Here is a 20,676-nt window from a genome sequence, read left to right as displayed (position 1 = left end):
ACACTTATTAACCAACACATGTTCCCTAATCTAAAGTTGCCTCCTTTTCACAACTAGTTAATATATTATAGCACATAACTACTGCAATAAACAAGTGATGGGTTACACCTTTGAAAAAATGTATCTATCTGTAGGTTCCCTCTCATTCAGTGGTAGAATAACAAAGACAGCACAAGTACAAATACCTCATTTATTACAGTAAACCACTGGTTCAGGTTTTCCCAAGGCTGACAACAAATACTGCTCCAACAGGTAATGGGGTCTTCCTGAAATGTCAAACACTGACTAGTATCAGTGTACTGTATGTAAATATGTCATACAATATGGTATCAAAGCAGGTCATAATACAGGTACTCTATTGTTGAAAAACACTGCACAATATAAAGTACAATAATCAGAAAATTATAAAACCTGCACAACTCAACATGACGACTTGTCAAAGGTTATAACAAATATACTGAACTGTACAAACATATAAATATAATATAGATATCTTTATCTACATTTCACTCAATTACATCTAAGTGATCCCTTAACAGTTTTTGTGTGTGGTTCCCTCTTTGTTGATGGTGGACTTGCAAATACCTCAAAATCTCTCCAGGTTTTGTGTATGTGCACCTCTAACAGGGTCAATGTATCTATCACGTTTTCCCAAGGCTGACAACAAATACTGCTCGAACTTGGTCATACTATAGATAATACAGGTTGCTGAAAAACACTGCACAATATAAAGAAAAAAAAAATACAATTGAAATTGCACAGCTCAACATGAACAACAACATGAGCTAAAAGTCAAAGGTTAGAACAGCTTAAACTTGTATCTTAATATTTCATCAACAAAGGGAGGAGTTGACATTTGCCCTTCATGTCCTCTATAATGCTCTTCTTCTCAGGGGTTATGTGCGTTGCACACCTCTTAGCAAAGGACTGCAGGGTCTCAGTTGCAGGATCATACTTCAGGGTGTTGAAGGTTGCAGGATCCACAATGCTGAGCTCTGCAATTGCAGCAGTCATCTTGATGGTTCCCCGGTCCACGCCATTGATTCTGAAGGCTTCAGTCATGGTGCGGACTTTGCTTAAGCTTTTCAAGACTTTTTTATATCTCCTGATAACCTCAGCTGGCCCTTTCACTGAAAAATATATAAAACAAAGAACACGGGAAGGTCAAAGCATATTTTAGGAATTGAAGAATCTGCTCATCTGAGAGACAAATCTTTCTAGCATTTGATGTTGGATAATAATAAAATGGAGCTTTATTCTTGATGAAAGCCACATTTTTTTATTTATCATCAAATTCCTAGTATATTCAGAATCTAGAACTGAAGATCTATATTTTTTGCCTCATAATTACTTCAGGACATATTCATAACAGCTCTTCCAACGCTTTTATTAATACTTATTTTTCATGACCACCTGGTGCTAACAGGGCAGGTGGTTCAAGTTATGCCATTCTTACCTCTTACATGAGCTTTTCCAGGCACAGCCACAGTTGCAGATGCAGGTGGCTGTGTCCGACGTTTCTTCCTTCTTTGGACGACAACATCACTGTCCGAGGACTCACTGATATCTGGAGAAGATTGGGAGATGACGTCATCTTCATCCATGTTGCCATCGTCATCCTCGTTCTCCAAAGTAAATACTTTTGGTTGAGCTTTGATCAAACAGAGGATAGATGAGACAAAGATCAGATTGTTATGAAAATATATCAAACAGTTACAATTACATTATATTTTGCAGATACAAGTTGCTCCCAAATCACTCACATGATCTCTTCTTTCCCATGATTTTCTCACGCAAGAAATTGCGCTCTTGCTCAAGATCCTTTATTATTTTTTCTTGCCACTGGATCCTGGCTTCTAGGAACTCTACTTTGGAAATTGATCCTTAAAAACAAGAGAGCAGGATACAAAAAAGATTATGATTTGACAGTATTAAATGAGTGAGACAGAGAGAGAATGACATGCATGCAACAAAGGTAGTGGATCAGATATGGTGTGTGCCTTAATTTGATCTGTAAGCACATGTATACTGACAAAATCTGCCAACAACTTTAATCTCAGGTGGAAAAGCCATGCAAGGAATTAAACTCATTTTAGACAACAAAGATACACTGCTAGAAAATGAGAAATCATTACCTGATCCAATGCTGCTTACGCTGCTGCAACTTGGAGCAGAGCCTTTATCTCCTTTATCTTCAGGACCTACAGCATGGCATAGATATAACAAAATCAACATATGACTTTAAACGTTTAAACACATTTGGACAAGCTAATTATTTAAGTATTACAGTTCCTTGAAAGTTGACAAAGACAAAAATTACCATCCAGATCATTTTTGGTCATCTCTGTCATCGAGTCATCTTTAGGGACTTTTAGGGACATTTTCTTCTTGGCCTTAGGCTGTAAAAATATAAATAAATGCATGTCACTATAACTGGCAAAATGTAACTTAATAATAATCTACACAAGATTCAAAAGCTCTTCTTGTTCAATGACTGCATAGTGCATAATTTATTTTTCATTATAAAATGTGGTTCATCCAGAGATAGGATCAAGTCACACATGTGCAAGTCTCAAGTAACTGTCCAGCGGTCCTTTCAAAATAAATGCATAAAAAGTCCGGGGGGAAAAAAAACACTGACTGAGCTGGTGCCGTGCCGGTGAGAAATTCAGCTGAGGCGGCTGGTCATTCAAGTCAAGTCAAGTCAAGTCGCAAGTCTTTTATTTTTTGTCAAGTCCAAGCTATGAGTCCAAGTCCCCATCTCCGGTTCATACTAAAACATTAAGTTAGCCTAGCACGTGATTCAGCTAGCTTAACATTACATTAGCTAATTAGCCTCGACACTGCAGATAAACGGGAGGCTTTACTACTCTTTAACTATGTAAACGGCCCGGGGACGGGTGTTATGATGTGCTTACAAAACTCAGGGGGACTTTCAATTAACAGGCTAGCGCTTAACTTACCATTTTTGTTACACGAATTTCCCTCTTCCCTCTCCAAGCTTGAACGAAATAGCAAATGGCCACCTTCTCCGGATCTTTGACGTGACTGGTGCATAAGCTGTGTCCCAATTCAGGGTCTGCAGCCTTCGGAGGACCCAGCCTTCGCGGTCTACGGAGGCAACACCTTCGGAGACTCCTCCGGAGACTCCTCCGAAGGCTGGGTCAACCGTCGGTAAATGGGACGGTCTAACCTACGAAGCATTTCCTGATTGCGTCGCGACGTCATCACTTCTGCCGGCCAAGCCCGGGAAAAACACCGGTCAAAACAAAAATACGACAGACGAACATGATGGAAAGCGGCTTGTTTATCTCCGGCTGGGAGAGAGCCGTGGGGAGGTAACGTTAAAGCTGTTATTTTAACCCATATTAATGTTCATACATAGCTAGCGTAGTACGTGGTAATTAATATACCCGTTAATAAATGATACTGCTAAGTGACAAGCCATATTAAGTATAGATTGACATGGATAATGTCATTTAACCATAAGACTTAATACAGGGTTCGTACAGGTGCTTAAAATGTAAAATCTTTGAAAATGCTGTAATTTTAATGCTGTTTTTCAAGGTCTGAAAAGTGCTTGAATTTAAGTCTAAATCCTTGGCTTATAAAGTGATTGAATTGAATAGTAAAATGTGTACGAACCCTGCAAATAACCCTGACTTAATTCAATATTTTATTCTTGCCTCTCTTTTAAACATTTTAGTGACATGGCATCCGTCGATTGCATCAGCCCTGCAAACCCCGATGATGGACGATGTGGTGGACAGTGGAGACATGCATCCCACACCCCCCACCTCCCAGATGATGTCCCACACAGAGCCAGAAGAGTCCAGGGTCCTTAGCATCCCATCCAGTCCAGCAGCACCACCAGGGACTCCTGCTCAGTCAATACTGTATATACTGTATGTTCTCTGTAAATAGTTATTTCTGCTGATCTTTTGTAAATAGTTCTACATGTTAAGAACACCCACTTGTCAAAAGTTATTGTAACTTTGTAAATATTTGTTAATTACACAAAAAATAAATTATTTTCTTGTCACTGAAAAGCAGTTCAAAAGTTGACTTTAGTTGTAAATAAGAAATGGAACAGATAATGTTACAAGGTTATAAGATTTTAATTTACCTATATACAATATTTGGAAAAGAAAATGGAACAATACAATATTTTTAATTAACTATTTAAATTACAAATCAACACAGAACTCTCCAATAAACTAAAAAGTCTCTCCATCCTCTCCTTTCCGCTCTCCCTCTGTAACTTCATGTCCTCCCTGATCAAATCCAGCAATCATCTGTTTTCCTCGTTCTTGCTGCAGTCGGTGGCCCTGTGTTCTTGGCCTCAACAGGTGGTCGTTCTCATCCCGGACCCGGAGTTTGATCAAATCCTCAGTCTGCTCCTTGCTCTCTACAACAAAACGACATGTAAAGCACATTTCCTGTTATGTCAACATGCAAAATGATTGTACGATATAATAACGATATTAACAGTAATAATGATCCTACGGTCAGCTCTGTATTCAATCCAAACGTTTACAGTTTTACAGCCTAGAAATACAGCGGGGCTCACCACCCATCGTTAACGTTATATGTTCAGCTGCGAGAGGAGCGGACTGTAGACTACACGACTTACAACGAGAACAAATTAACTGAACAGCTCCACGGTTACAATAAGATATAAGTTACCATCGGAGCTTGTAACATTTAAACGTGAAGGGTTTTAGGCTTACGTTACGTTTAAAGGCTAACGTTAACTGAGCTCGTATCAACAGCCTTAAGCTACATCACGTAGCTGGCCCTACACTCCGGTGGCTACACGTATTAGCATTATTAACTTCACGCATTTTAACACTCAAATGTGATTTAAGGCCCCTTGAACGTCCGACGTTAAGCAAAAACCCGTTACTTACCGGCTGCCGGTGCCGGTGCTGCTACCGTCTTTCGCCGCGATTGTTGGTTGAACAGCGGCGCGCAAAGCATCTTGGGATATGGGAGGCCGCGAAGGATAGTAGCGGTGCATCCTCCGAATACGGGGGAAAGGAGGACACATTTGTCGGCCGCATTTGGAGGAGCCTTCGAATTTAGACGAATTGGGACAGCCTTTGCGCAGCTCTGTGACGTAAGCGGCCTTCAAATGCAGCCTCCGAAGGCTGCAGACCCTGAATTGGGACACAGCTATAGAGGACTGGTGGCTCCCAGAGCGGCTCCCTTTGGATGATTGGACGAGGATGTCACATGACGACATAGTAACAGTCAATGATTGGATGAGAGCAACATCGGAGGAGGAGCACGGCTACGGATAGGTAGATTGTCGGTCATTAACTGGGTCACTTTGCGCCTTTTTTGAAGCAGGACTGCGAAGTTGAAACCAACCCATTTCGTAAAAAAAAAAGAAAGGAAAAAAAAGAAAGAACTTATGAGAAGAAGAAGAAGATGTTGAGTTACGAGTTTTTGAGTCGAATACATTTTAGACAGTGCCCTAAAGAAAACTATAAGTTCACCAGATGGTTAATGAGAGAAGGCCTACTTCGAAAATGGATGAAATGCCCGTCTTGCTCTCATGTTATGAAGTTGAAACGGACCTACGACAAAAAGGAGGCAGCATGGTGAGTAGAAAAACTAGACGTGTGCCTTATTTATTAATTTTCTTTGTGTAAGCAATGCATAGGAGAGTGTGCAGCATGCAGCCATCCAATTGTATCTGCTAAAATTCAGTGCCAAATCATATATTTTACGACAGAAGCTATGAGTGATGTACACACAAAATATAGGCTATATAAGTATTAGTAGTAGTAGTAATATATAAGTCACATCTACAAAGTCACAAATCACACAGCTGCAATTTTTAATTTTTAAGTAAGCTACCGTTTATTTGGTAGAGATAGGGGTGCTCATGTTTCCACGAAGTTCTACATGTGTACAACATCTGAAATGAAAAATGCCTTTAAAAAAAAAAACAGTTTTAGATCACATTCCTGGTCATATTGTTCAATAAATGCCACCCAATCAGCTTAAACATGTACATGGACAGGGATTAATTGATTGATATCACCCTTTTCATGCTGTGGCACAGTGAGTAGAGTAGACACAGCTAAATTTACTGTCTAACCCGATTTAAGGTGTAACAGTTGTAGATATTACTTGTCAAGTAGGCCTAGAAATAGGACTGTTCTGTTGTGCTTTGAGATTGCATGGGGGGAGTGAATCACAAGGGCTACTAAGTACAAGTGCACCTTGTCCAATCCCAATCTTAGCTGTTTCAACACCTATACTGTATGTCCCCCTCTTCATCTTCATTTATGTTACATTTGTATTTAGTGAAATCAGTATCATGGGTTTTTATAAATTAACCTTTGGATTTAATCATCAGGATTTGCCGAGACTCCTGTCACAAAGGGAAAACAGTATCGAGGTCCATCCGAAGTGGCTCCATATTTGATAAATCGCACCTTCGACTGCATACGTGGATGCATTACATCTACAGGTGCGTGGTTTTACATTGTATAATAACAATAGCCATCAAAGACAAACTCTAACTTGGACCATAATGTTTTCTTTCAATGTTTTCACTATACTGTTGGTTGGGGTGGGTCATAAGAACCAATGCTATACGAGACATGAGTTTATACAGTATATGGGAAGAATTCTGAATATCGGTTGAATTTTCAAGTATGTGTAATTGTATAAGTGCTGGGTTGCGAAGAGTCCAATGTAGTACAAAGGTTTTGTGGATTTTTAGGTTTTAGGTGGTTCCTGGAAATGGTTTCAAAAGAACTTAACTTTTTTAAACAGACACTTCACTTTGCTAATTTACTCAGTATCCATTTTTTTTTCTTAAAGCAGATTTCATTAGTTTTGAGGTTTTATTCCATTCCTCTCGTCTTATAGGGAATGTTCTTCACCCTACTTTGCTTTTGAGATTTGTTGTGTCAGGTTCAAGCAGAAGTAAGCGGAATGTTTGTGTTAATATAAGTCTTAAATAGTATCTTCCGTCAGCAATCACTTACATAGAGTGTTTGGTCTGAAACACGGGTCTGTCAGTCACTCTGCTCTGCTGTAAGCCGAGGAGAAAACTTTCCTACAACCTTTATCCAATGAGGAGAGAGAACGGCATAAAGGGGCGGTCCTCTCTGTGTGTGCAACCAAGGGATGCGCGTGAATGTAGGGACGAGGGCGGGGACTGCTAACTCCATCGGCTGACAAGAAGTTAGACAAAACGACCGGATCGCTTACTTCTGCTTTAAATACACTCTTATATTCAGGCTATGAGTATCTGCTGTGTCTGCAAATGGGACTGCAAAATGAGAAATTATGGTTATAATTATGGTTATAAAAAGACTAATGACAACTTAAGAAATTGGTTTTAACCACCCACTTCTAAATTGTGTCATTGAAATATTTATCTGGTTGATCTATTACAGATTTGCCCAAGGCCTTCGACTGAGGCAAGTGGACATGCTGCAGGAAGGAATTACTCGGAGTTCTGCAACTCTGAGTAAACTTGCAGACAAGCTACGGAGAGTTTGCAAATCAGGAATGAAAAGAATGAGAAGAAGAGGCAAGCAGACTGTTGGACAAAGAGCAGAGATTGTTATGATCGATGAAAGCAAATTTGGCCATAAAAGAAAGGTATGAAAGTTACACTTACAGTATGAGTATTACTTTGATGCCAAATACATGATTTTGTGTCTAAAAATGTGTATTTGATGTTGGTTAAGTCTGTGCTAAACTCAGCTACTGTCAGTAGAGACAATATACACACATTTAAAACCTGTTTTTGCCTGAGGTGCTTGGAGGTGTATTTCCTGTATCTCGTGAAGTAACTACTGCATTATGGAATAAGATACATTGTAGTTCATTGATGCAATAGAGGGGAATGTCGGTTTTAAGAAACTACATTATTCCTACACCCCAGAACAGTTCAATATTTGTAAACATGCACCACTACTCCAAAGAGAACTTTTGAATTTTTGATTTATGATTTATTCTCTCCCATTTCCCACCATTATTGCAGAATCATTGTCCTCATTTTAAATTTTTATTTGCTCTTGTGAATTTCAGTACAACAGAGGACGGGCAAGCAACAGGAGTTCCTGGGTGTTCGGAATGCTAGGGATTAAGGATGACAGGAGGAGACCCATTCTCAAGATTGTGCATCGCCGTACAACCAGGCATCTCTTGCCTCTAATAAAGAAGCACGTTCGTCGTGGAAGCTCCATCATTTCAGATGGGTGGAGGTCTTACCGCCGTCTTCAGGATGAAGGTTACAATCACCTGACTGTCAACCATCACGATTTTTTTGTTGACCCTGTTACAGGTGCACATACACAAAACCTGGAGAGATTTTGGGGTATTTGCAAGTCCACTATCTGGAGACAAAGAGGGAACCGCACACAAAAACTGTTGAGGGATCACTTAGATGTAATTGAGTGGACTTATTGGCGTGGAAACCATCACAGTGACGGACCACTTGGAATGCTTTTGCATGACATTCGGAAAAAATATCCAGTAACCTGAAATGTAGATAAAGATATCTGATATTATTATTATTTTATTTTTATTTTCTTTCTCTGCAAGTGGCAATGCGTCGCCGAGCATTGTCCCCTGCATCATTATTATTATTATTTATTTTCTTCTTTATTTTTTTTCTCTATTATTATTATTGTTTCTTGTTCTTTATTTATTTATTCATTTTTCTTTCCCTGCAAGTGGCAATGCGTCGCCGAGCATTGTCACCTGCATTATTATTTATTTATTTTTATTTTCTTTCTTCTTTCTCTTTTCTTTCTCAGCAGGTGGCAATGCGTCGCCTAGCATTGTCACCTGCTGAGCAATTTGCAACAATGTAATTGCTGCTAACACCCTAATTGTTTTTTTGTATGTTCATGAATATGTGGAGTCCCATCTCAAATCAACCAATAAATGAAAAATGTATATGTTTGTACAGTTCAGTATATTTGTTATAACCTTTGACAAGTCGTCATGTTGAGTTGTGCAGGTTTTATAATTTTCTGATTATTGTACTTTATATTGTGCAGTGTTTTTCAACAATAGAGTACCTGTATTATGACCTGCTTTGATACCACATTGTATGACATATTTACATACAGTACACTGATACTAGTCAGTGTTTGACATTTCAGGAAGACCCCATTACCTGTTGGAGCAGTATTTGTTGTCAGCCTTGGGAAAACCTGAACCAGTGGTTTACTGTAATAAATGAGGTATTTGTACTTGTGCTGTCTTTGTTATTCTACCACTGAATGAGAGGGAACCTACAGATGGATACATTTTTTCAAAGGTGTAACCCATCACTTGTTTATTGCAGTAGTTATGTGCTATAATATATTAACTAGTTGTGAAAAGGAGGCAACTTTAGATTAGGGAACATGTGTTGGTTAATAAGTGTTCAACTATTAGTGAGTTAGTAATGATCAAGATGTCACTTTAGTATGGGGAACATATTCTAAGTAACAAAGACTTAATTTAGAGTTATTTGGACACTATTAACATTTGTAGTTTTGTGTTTTGTTATGTAAGAACAGACCATATTCATTATGTGGTATTAAGGGAGAATAACTATTCTTGTGGTACTACCACCTTATAAAGTCCATACTAAGCAAAGCATATTGAGATTGTAATTCATATACGACAACTGCCTTACTTACTACTAATAAGCAATAATTCTGAGGTTATTGAGGGAAAACTCTTAGTTAATGGCTTACTGGTTGTATAATAAGGTCATGCAGAATAAGGCATTAATAAGTACTTAATAATGACTAATTAAGAGCCAATATGTTACTTATTTGCATGTTAATAAGCAACTAATTAATGGTGAATAGGTGTACCTTAAAATAAAGTGTTACCCAACATTTATATCACATAGTGGAGGGGAACTTTTCCTCGATTCAGTAAACACGTAAAAAACGTCCGTAAAAAAAGTCTGATACTGTTACGGTAAATCAAACGTTAGTGCAATCACAATATAGTAACACTCGAAATAGTGCAAAGCAATAACAATATAACAATAACAACGTTGTTCAAACGTTAATGTCCATATTCACAACACACAAAATAAACACGTAAAGCTCACTTTATTAATTTATTCCTCATCCACGAATCCCTCGAATTCTTCTTCTTCAGTGTCCGAATTAAACAGTTGGGCGAGTACGGCATCCAACATGACCGGCTCCGTCTCGTCAACGTCGTCGTTAATAGAGTCAGTGTCGCTGCTGTTGTCTGGCAGTTCAGTGATGATTCCTGCCTTCCTGAAAGCTCGGACCACAGTTGAGACTGATATGTCAGCCCAGGCATTAACAATCCACTGGCAGATAGTGGCGTATGTCGTCCGGCGCTGTCTCCCCGTCTTGGTGAACGTGTGTTCGCCTTCTGTCATCCACTGCTCCCACGCAGTTCGCAGTCTAGCTTTGAATGCCCTGTTGACACCAACATCTAGCGGCTGGAGTTCTTTTGTCAATCCACCCGGAATGACGGCGAGTGTTGAATTAGTGTGCTTCACTTGTTTTTTGACACTGTGCTGTCCTCAGTATATGTAGTGTATATAATTTGACAGCCAGATAAACGCCTTCCTGACATCAGGACTCTGAAGACAGTTGTTCCTTAGTCCACAGGTTTATTGATGTTGCAAGGAAAGGTGAAACTAAAACACACAAAAAACATAATCAACACTATGCCTAATTTTAACATCTACAAATACACACAGTGCAAACATAACAACACAATGTCCACTATTAATTAAATCCCTACACCCCTACAGCTTCTATGGTTTTACATATTTATTCTACATTCAGCTTCAAATGCAACGCACGGCCCTGTATTTCAACATGTTAAACAATGTCTGCTCATCTATTTATTATTCCCATGAACCCCCAAAGGCCCAAGAACTGTGCATTCATCAGTAAAGGCAACCCGGTAAATTTCCAACATCAAACTTCACGGAACGTAACATTGTCCCAAAAATAATCATCTGTGATTGCAGGTAACACATAAAATGATAAATACTAGGGATGAGCGAGTACAGCATTATCTGTATCTGTATCTGTATCTGTTAACCATATGAATTATCTGTATCTGTATCTGTACTCGGAGTGGGCGGGGCCTAACCCGAAAGTGCATGGAGTCGTAGATCAATAGGGAAGGAGCTGTGTGAAAAAAGCCACCCGGTCTCTTCACGTAAATTTCTCTCAACCACTCACTCATCTTTTCTTCATCCATCCATCCCTTCGAGTTAGCTTTGATGACGACGCCGGCTGGAAAATTTTCTTTTGGCAAGGTCTTCCTCTTGAAAATAACCATGGGTGGAAGTTTCTGACCATTAGCCTGGCAGGCGAGAACTACAGTGAAGGATGACTTCTCATTCCCTGTGGTGCGAACATTTACCGTACGTACTCCCGTTTTATCCACAGTGCGGTTCACAGGAATGTCAAAGGTGAGTGGAACCTCGTCCATGTTGATGATGTGCTCTGGCCGGATCTTTTTTTCAGTAATCGCGTTTTTGCAGTATGCGCGGAAAGTGGCCAGCTTTTCTTGGTAGTCTTTTGGCAGTTGCTGTGAAACAGTAGTTCGTGTGCGGATGGATAGATGACGTCTTTTCATAAACCGAAAGCACCAAGAAGGGCCGCCTCTAAATTCATTGATTCTAAGTTCGCGTGCTAGCGCTGTTGCCTTCATTCGAATAGTGATTGTACTGACACTTCTTCTTGCTGCTCTCTGTTCAACAACCCACTGTTCGAGTTTGTCCTCCAACTGTGGCCATCTCGCGTTGTTCCCTCGGAAACTCTGTTTAGTCTTCTTTACTTGGCGCAGGTCATCTTGTTGCTTCCTCCACTTCCGCACCATTGATTCGTTAATGTTAAATTCTCTCGCTGCTGCTCTATTCCCGTTTTCTACTGCGTGACTGATCGCCTTGAGTTTAAACTCTGCGTCGTAGGCGTGTCTCTTAATAGGAGCCATTTTGGGGTCTTTAAACACCAATGGAAATGAAACGGCACGCCTCGCGCAGTCATATATCCCAGCATGCACCGCGCGCTACTTCTTCTACGGGGGAAAATCGAGTCTGCAGCTGCTTACCGTAGTTGCGAGACCTGTTGAGGCTCAATATCCAAGATCCATATATAAGGCGCACCGGATTATAAGGCGCACTGTCGGCTTTTGAGAAAATTGAAGGTTTTTAGGTGCGCCTTATAGTGCGGAAAATACGGTAATAATATAGTGCTTATGTTAAACCGTGGTTATATATTTACTAACGGTGATTAATAACGCTGTGCACCGTTGTCCGTTAAAGGGACAGATGCAGACACCGGGCGCCTCATTCAGTGGAGGGAACGATGAGGAGATGTTCACCGGCAGGAGGAATGCTGCTCTGAGAGGCTTCACTTAAGAAAATGTGGTTTAAATGTTATAATTCTTATATGCAGGGCTTAACAACTACTGGTGCATATTTAGCTTCTCAATGATATAAGGTTGAACACCAGCGTATATAGATGGGAGATGTACTGCTTTCCTGAGATGTCTACCTGAAACGTTCTGTTTAACAGTTATTTTAGTCGGCAAGAAATCATCAATGTGCTGTAACACTTTTCTACGTGCTGTTCTTCATATAGGATGTTTATTGAAGAACATGGGATGGAGGGAAGGTGGAACCGGATGGACAAAGAAGAAGTGGGAGAACATGAAGCAGAAATACAAGGTGAGTTGGACGCAGTTTAAAGTATTGAACTCTACAGCATAAAAGAAACCAGATGAAGTTGTCTTTCTTATTAATAATCAGGCAAAGGCATTGCTGGATAATATCTACAATGTGTTAAAACATCAGAGTCCATGAAGTTTTACTTATAGCATAAAAGAAACCAGATGAAGTTGTCTTTCTTATTAATAATCAGGCAAAGGCATTGCTGGATAATATCTACAATGTGTTAAAACATCAGAGTCCATGAAGTTTTACTTTACTTCTATTTACCAGACCCCCCTCGTCCAATCACCTTTAATGATGAGCAATCATTATGAGAGAGAAGAGAAACACACACGAAAAACAAAGCGAAAATGGAGAAAAAAACAAAAGGCAGTGCAGAAAAACTGAGGGAAAAGAAAAAAAAAGCTCTCGCTACTGATGCCGCTAAGAGCAGAAACATATTATCATGTTTGTTGCGGCGGGGGCCGGCGGCGGCGTGGCCTCCGGCTCCGAGGCTTCGGCTGCGGCAGGGCCCTCTAGGCAGGAGTTGCAGGCGGACAGTGAAAGTGAGGCTCCCGCTGCCATGGTGGTACAGGAGGAGGAGGAGATTGGTGGTGGTGATAGCAGGTGTGTGTGCTAGATAACATGTTGTGGATAAACACTCATTCACTAAATGTTCAGAACCGTTGTCTATGAACTTTACTTGACATAATAGATCTCTGCATAGTGTGTGGTCTGTTATAACTAAATCTAGTTATCTAAGGTGTTGGAAAATAATATACTATCCTGATTATTTAATAGTTGCTTTTATTACACTATTTCATATTTTCATCAAAGCATGCCACACATTTGCAGATCTACAAGCTTAAAACTCACATGTTGCAATGTGGTGTGGTTTGAGCATGTAGATCCGCTATTTTCACAATTTTTTACATATAATTACGTCCCCCAAATCAGGTCACCAGAGTTAGTGAGTGTTTTAAGTATCAATACACTTTCTTCGTGCCCACTGTCCAATTTGTTCAAATATGCTTTACATATTTTTTTCAGTCAGTGTTTATGGTTTATTATCCTTTCTTTTTTTCCCTTTTTTTTTAACACCTTATGGAAATTTTCAGATTAAATTACATCAAATAAGAGACAATGACCCCTTTCACATTATACAGTTAAACCTAATAAAACACTGATTAACTACTGTTACAATAAAACATCTGCATACATGTAAGGGGTGTTCAAACTTGTTCCATACTATTTCTCTACTTTTCATGTCCAGGTTTGTGCCCAGTACATCATCTCTCTCACCAGAGACCCCAAGCCCACCCATTGATTATTTCACCCGCCCCAACCCAGACACCCTTCAGCTATTTTTTAACCATCACCCCCAACAATCAACAAGTCACCCCAAATGGCAGAGAGTTTTCTACTGCTAGGATGCCACCATTCAAAAATGGCTTTCATACAGTGAGGAACACCATGCACTGTTTTGCTTCATTTGTATGGCATTTGCCAAGTCCAATGACAAAAGTCAATTCATTACAGGAATGACAGATTGGAAGCATTATGGGCAGCGCATAGAAGAGCATAATGGCAGTAAGGCACACAAGGATTGTGCAGAAGCCTACATACTACAGGCTTGCAAAGCTGACATTAGGAGTTTGCTTGCTGGCAACCAGATGTCTGCTCACAGAAGCCAAGTCAGAAAGAGGCGGCAGGTTCTGGAGCGTGTAGTGGATGTAGTTAAGATAATAGGCAAGAGGGGGTTTAGCTACAGGCACCAAAAGAATGAGGCAGCATACACTCTTGAAGATACCACTCAAGATCACGGCAACTTCTTAGAGATCATTCTTCTCCTTGGGAAATATGATGTCACCCTGAAAGAGCATCTGAGCAGATGCATTGAGCAGAGCAAGAAATTGCATCAATTTGGGGCAAAAGGTAGAGGGTCTCTTGTCACATTGATGTCCAAAACCACAGTCAATTCAGTGATAGATACAGTCAAGCTCCTCATTCAAGAATCCATCTCTAGTGAGATTCAGGAAGCTGGCATGTTCTCCGTCCAGATTGACACACACAAGACATAACCTCACAGGATCAATCCTCAGTCATTCTGAGATATGTTACTGATGTTGTTAATGAGAGGCTCATTGCTGTGGTCAAGTGTGAGAAGTCTACTGGACAGTACTTTGTCGATCTGCTGACAGAGGTGATGGACAAACTGAAATTGGACATGACCTGGTGCATTGGAAGTGTGACAGATGGGGCATCTAATATGCAAGGTCCATATAAAGGATTCTCCGACACAACTCAGTCCGTAATTGAAAGTGGCTCACTGTTCATTCTCCTCAACGACATTGCTGTGTTCATCAGAGAGTCATACAAGAGGATGAATCTGTGGGAGAATGAAAGCCAGAACAAGAGACACAGACGGCTCAACACAATTGGAGAGACACGGTGGTGGGCCAAACACGAAGCCCTGAAGAAATTCTTTGGATCTTTTGGCAATGCTGACAATGCTCTCTTTGTCGATGTGGTGCTCACACTGTCAGCCATAGAAGAAGATGACACCATGAAGTCAACCGTACGGGTCAAAGCCAGAAGCTACATAGAGGGTCTGCTCAGGTATGAGACCATACTGACAGCTCAGCTATTCCTCAAGATATTTGAGCATACAACACCCCTGTCAAAGTATCTGCAAACAAAAGGGATGGACATCCTCAAGGCCCATGCAATGGTTGTGACAACACAGGACAGTTTGAAGGAGATGTCAAGGGACTTCCAGTCAGTTAAGGCAGCTGCAGATGGATTTGTTACATGAGGAAACAAGAGGTTCAAGGAACAGGACAAAGACACAGAGTTCATAGTGGAGGCTGCACTGCCACTGAAGAGGAGAAGAAAGGTGAAAAACATGCCTGGAGAGATGGCCGTTGATGAAACATTGTCTAATGCTGAGAGAGCATATGAGGTACATTCGATAATCAGATCATGGATACAGCAGTTAAGGTCATCCACAGGAGGTTTCTCTCTCATGGCACCCTGTACAATGACCTGGCAATTCTGGACCCCAGAAACTTTCCAGAGATCAGAACCAATGGTCTTCATCAGTCTGCCCTCCAAGAGCTCAGTAAGTGTATACTACTGTTTCACAACAAGGCAACTGTAGACAACTTGCAGTGTAAGCTGAAAAATCTAGCTAGACAGTGGGACAGTGGTTGAAATACTGCACAAAAGCTGCACTTCCTGCAAAAACTGTCCACTTTGCTGCTACCAGATCCTCAGCCAGTTCAACCTCCTAACAGATGCATATCATCTCATCGGACTTGGATACAAGTTTGTGCTCACTCTGTCTATCACCCAGGTGGCCTGTGAACGTACATTTTCAACTCTGAAGTTCATTTAAAGCAGACTCAGGAGCACACTCTCACAGGACCACTTGGAGGCTTTCATGTTGATGGCTACTGAAAAAGATGTCCTGCACCTGGACACAGACACTGTGATCGACAGAGTAGCAGAGCAGACTGCACTGCTGACTAAACTGCTCATCTGATAAGGTAAGAAAATAATAGTATTACTTTTATTGTTATTAATTGTTCAATTATTATTATCCAACCATCTCCGACTGAAGATACTGTAAAGTGACTCAATCATTATGTCCCATGCTCTCTCTCTCCCTCTCACACAGGCCTTCATTTGTTTGAGGTGTTGTTCTCCCTCTTCTTGTTGCTGTTCCAAGGGCCAGGCTGCATTTCTTGATCCAGTATTAAAATAAACAATGTCAAAGATGGTTCTTCTTTGGGTGGTGTTCCCATTCATTGGAACATGGTGAATATTTACGTTTATTTAAGTGTTGAAAACACCTGTTGTGCTGCCTAGAACCATGTAAACAGAACCTACATACTGCACCCTACACTCTTAGAAATAAGGGTTCCAATAGGGTTATTTCACAAGGGCTGAGGTTCTACCTGGAACCATTTGCTTCTGAAAAACCCTTTCCCGAAGAAAGGTTTTTTCAAGGGTTCTTGGTAACACTAATGGTTCCAGTAAGAACCATTTTGATCGAGAGAACCCTTTAAAACCCCTTTCCTGAATAAAAGGTTTTAAAAGGGTTCTTGGTAACGCTAAGGGTTCCAGTAAGAACTATTTTGATCCAGAGAACCGTTTTTGGAAGAAAGAGTTCTTCAGGGATTGTTGAAAGCATGGGTATAAGATCCTGTGTCACCAGGGACATACTTCCATACATGGTGCAAAATACAATTCCTTGTGACTACTGATACAAATACTTTTCATATCCATTTTTTTGTTTATTTGTTCTTCTCCAGATCCTGTTGATCAAACTGCAACATAATTGCCCATCTTGGGATTTGAACACCTGCCACCCAGTCTAAAGTCACTGGCAGTAGTGACTGAGCTAACCTGCTAGCTGGGTGGAGTCATCAGGTCCACCATACTAGTCTATTACCTTACACCTTTAGTCTGGTTTTCACCATACTAAGGTCAATCTTTTAAGATTGAACATTAGTCTGGGGAAGCTGCGCTTTGTTTCTACTGCTCAAGAGGCGGGATCAATGGGCATCGTTCAAATGACTCCGTACGCAATTGGATAGTCCTACAACCAATCAGAGCAACTTTCCGGACAACAACTGCTGCTTCGCGTCGCTTATGTTTCGTCATCGTCACGTCACCGGCCAATAGCGTGCCAGGAGAGAATGGCCGTTTCTGATTGGAGCCAAAGATTCTGGCAATGTAACAGCGAAAGTAAGCCTGAGGGTGTCCAGCCTAAACTGCCGAGCGAAATCCAAATTTCCCGGAAGTTTCAGGCAGGGTTCACCCAGCCTATTACACCTTCTGATCAGACATACAAATAATGGCCTATAACTGAAATGTTCTGTTACCAATTTATTTTCACAACCATTAATTATAAGAAAGCAAGACCTTCATCAGCCAATCTTGTTGACCCAGGCAAAGATTAGCTATGACTGGGATTTTAACCCCTATCCTCCAAATCTAAAGTCTGTACCATTACCCACTGAGCTATCCAGCAGAATGTGTAGATCAGGGACTCCTCTGACTCGCCACACTCGCTCACACAGCCAGGTTGACAGCTCCTTCATGTCAGTGGTCAGACAGAGGGAGCTGATCATGTGTCTGTTTAGCTCTGTCTGTACAAACTGTGACTTCTGCTTTTAGGTCACAGGTTCAATTCCCATGTTGACAGATATCATACCTTGCTGATTGCACTTCCAGACAATTAGCTCAGTTGGCTAGGAGCTGGTTCTTGGTGCCAGACGATATGGGTTCAATCCCCAGCAAGGGTGATAATGGTAATACATCAAAATACCTGGTAGTCTTTGTGTAACAAATGTACAAAATTTTAGAGTCACGGTAGATGATGTTTGACAAAAACATATCAGAATTTTTATCCCAAAAACTGATTTTTTTTTAAATTTTTTTTTGTGTTTTCAAATCTGCCTGCGCGACAGTGAATGGCTTACTCAATTTGTGAAGCCACAGTTGAGTTGCCATTTGCTAATTAGCTCAGTGTGATAGACAATGGTCTTTGGTTCCAGAAATTGTGGATTTCAGCCTCAACTGGTGCAAAATGTGCAACATTACAATGTCAACTGTCTTGCCTTCCTATTCTCCTGTTTGTTGCTCAGAATTGCTTAAAATTGACAAAAAATAGTCCAGACCTGACCCATTGCTGCGCAGCAGCTATAATTGTGTTTATTTTTTAAAGTTTAGTTACACTATTCCCTTCTTCAGGAGGAAATTGACACACAGCAAAGAAGCAGCCAGGGGAATTGAACCCTGGGTCCCTACAGCAAGGATATAACCCCTCTTTCTGGGGCATCTAAGTGAGCTATACTATTCACTGGACAAAGGCTTTTGAAAGTTTGTTACAAGACACGTGATCTAGAGATACAGTTTGAAGTTGTGAGTTCAAGGCCTGGTTGATGAAGAGTGACCATGTTAATGCCTACTGAGGTGATGTGTGGATTAGTGACAGACAATTAAACACTTATTTTACAGACAATTTTACTCATGTATTTGTCTCCTCCTCATACTTTTCCATGATCGGCCTCATCCCATGGCTGCTGTACCCTGCTTACTGGCTTAGTCAAGTTGTGAAGCTGCACAAAAGTTCAGTGATAAAGAAAGGTCTTTGATGTCAGAGGCCAAGCCTTAACTGATGAAAAAATCATATTGTAACACTGACTTTGGGGCTACTACATCAGGGTTTGTTGATGCTGGGAATTGAACCTTGATCTCCCAGGGGAAAGGGCAAGGTTTGGTGTGTTGGGCCTGTGAGCTGGCACAATGGCTGCGGTCATGTGTGAGTTAAGAGCTGGTTGCCCCATGGATTGCACCATATAGTCTGGTCCTCCCCCCTTACAAACCAGGTGTGACATACCAATAGTGATTACTGTGAACAGAACAGAACAAAGAAGAACAGAAGAGAGAGAGAACAGAAGAAACTTCAGAGAATCAAGGTGAGCTAAATGTAATATCTTATATAAGCATTTGTTTCTTGTTATGTTTTGTTCGTTTGCTTGTTTGTTTGTTTTCTTGTAGAAATGACTTACACAGCTTGGACGAAAGCCGAAGTGTGCCATTGGCTTGAAAAAGAGGGTTTTGCTATGATTTCCATTATTGTTACAATATGGTACATTTTGAGTACTTGTAACATAACACTGAAAAGTATTTTAACATTATTTAAATCAATGTGAAAACGTTGTGGGGTTCCCTCACTTTCTCATGATTATGTTCCACTGTCACGATTACTACATACAGTATGTACTCTGATTCCTTTCATTGGACCATGCATTATTTTATTGTTTGTAGATAGCTTACAATACGGCACAGTAAATGCACCTTGGATTGATGGAACTAAAACTCTTTTTTGTCTCCCCTTTCTGCCATGTCACCGTTGCTGGAGATTACACAAATCCACGACTGAGGACAGCATGATGTGTCTGGCCTGTCATGTTGCTGATTCCACTGGACCTATGCTGACTTTTGACCTGTTCTCCCCTGGGACCTACACAGCCTGTTCTGTTGGACTATCTTTAAATAAATGTTTTTCTCATTAAAATGTTTTGAATGTTTGTTCAATGTCAACATGATAAATGACCACAATATAATATGAACTAAACTGATCTGTAGAATACAATATGGTTCTTTATAGAACCCTCAGAGGACAAGACAGTTATTTGTGAAAACATTGAAAAGGATTGTTTTTAGATCCCCCTGTGTGAGGTCTAGATGAAATCCTTGAAACATGAAAGGGTTCTTGGCGGAACTCCTTTTGTAGGTTCTAGATGAAACCCTTGAAAAACAAAAGGGTTCTTAGTGGAATTCCCTGTGTGGGTTCTAGATGAAACCCTTGAAATATGAAAGGGTTCTTAGTGGAACTCCCTGTGTAGGTTCTAGACATAACCCTTGAAAAACGAAAGGGTTCTTAGTGGAACTCCCTTTGTGGGTTCTAGATAAAACCCTTGAAAAATGAAAGGGTTCTTAGTGGAACTCCCTGTGCAGGTTCTAGATAAAACCCTTGAAATATGAAAGGGTTCTTGGTGGAACCCCCAGTATGGGTTCTTTGTAGAACCTCTCATGGGGGGTTCTGGGTGGAACCTTACACACACAGTTCTAGGTATAACCCTTTATGTGGGGTTCTCGGTAGAACCTTCCAAAAGGGTTCTCCTATGAGGACAAGCCGAAGAACCTTATATGGTTCTACTTAGCACTTTTATTTCTAAGAGTGTATGGCCACAGTGAGCCATATACAAACACATTTCATACTAAAATCCAGCTGTTTCTTACAAGTACCTCTAGTATCTCTTGGATAGATTTGCACTTTTTATTTTAGATTGAAGATCATGCAATGTCATAATTTCACTCAGTCATTAGCCCTTTCTCTCTCTCTCTCTCTCTCTCTCTCTCTCTTTCATGCACACACAGGTTGCCTATTTGTTTGAGGAGATGTTCCC

General features: G+C 40.5%; 1 protein-coding gene and 1 long non-coding RNA gene across 2 annotated transcripts; both read right to left on the bottom strand.

The window, feature by feature from the left end:
* Positions 1-822: 822 nt before the first annotated feature.
* LOC311012517 (uncharacterized protein) lies at positions 823-2,381 on the bottom strand (the record flags this gene model as incomplete). The annotated part of the gene is made up of 5 exons (XM_084007989.1): positions 823-1,130; positions 1,457-1,651; positions 1,764-1,883; positions 2,136-2,201; positions 2,321-2,381. 5 exons carry the CDS (start codon positions 2,379-2,381, stop codon positions 823-825), a joined length of 750 nt encoding a protein of 249 aa, XP_083864115.1.
* A 1,718-nt stretch (positions 2,382-4,099) lies between these two features.
* Positions 4,100-5,044, bottom strand: LOC311011717. The gene is made up of 2 exons (XR_014596941.1): positions 4,911-5,044; positions 4,100-4,408 (listed from the first exon to the last, which is right to left on the bottom strand). It is a non-coding gene; the product is annotated as an uncharacterized lncRNA (long non-coding RNA).
* Positions 5,045-20,676: the final 15,632 nt, after the last annotated feature.

This window comes from Eutrigla gurnardus (assembly GCF_963514095.1).
Source record: "Eutrigla gurnardus genome assembly, chromosome: 4".
Taxonomy (NCBI): domain Eukaryota; kingdom Metazoa; phylum Chordata; class Actinopteri; order Perciformes; family Triglidae; genus Eutrigla; species Eutrigla gurnardus.
This window is presented reverse-complemented; position numbering and strand designations above follow the sequence as displayed.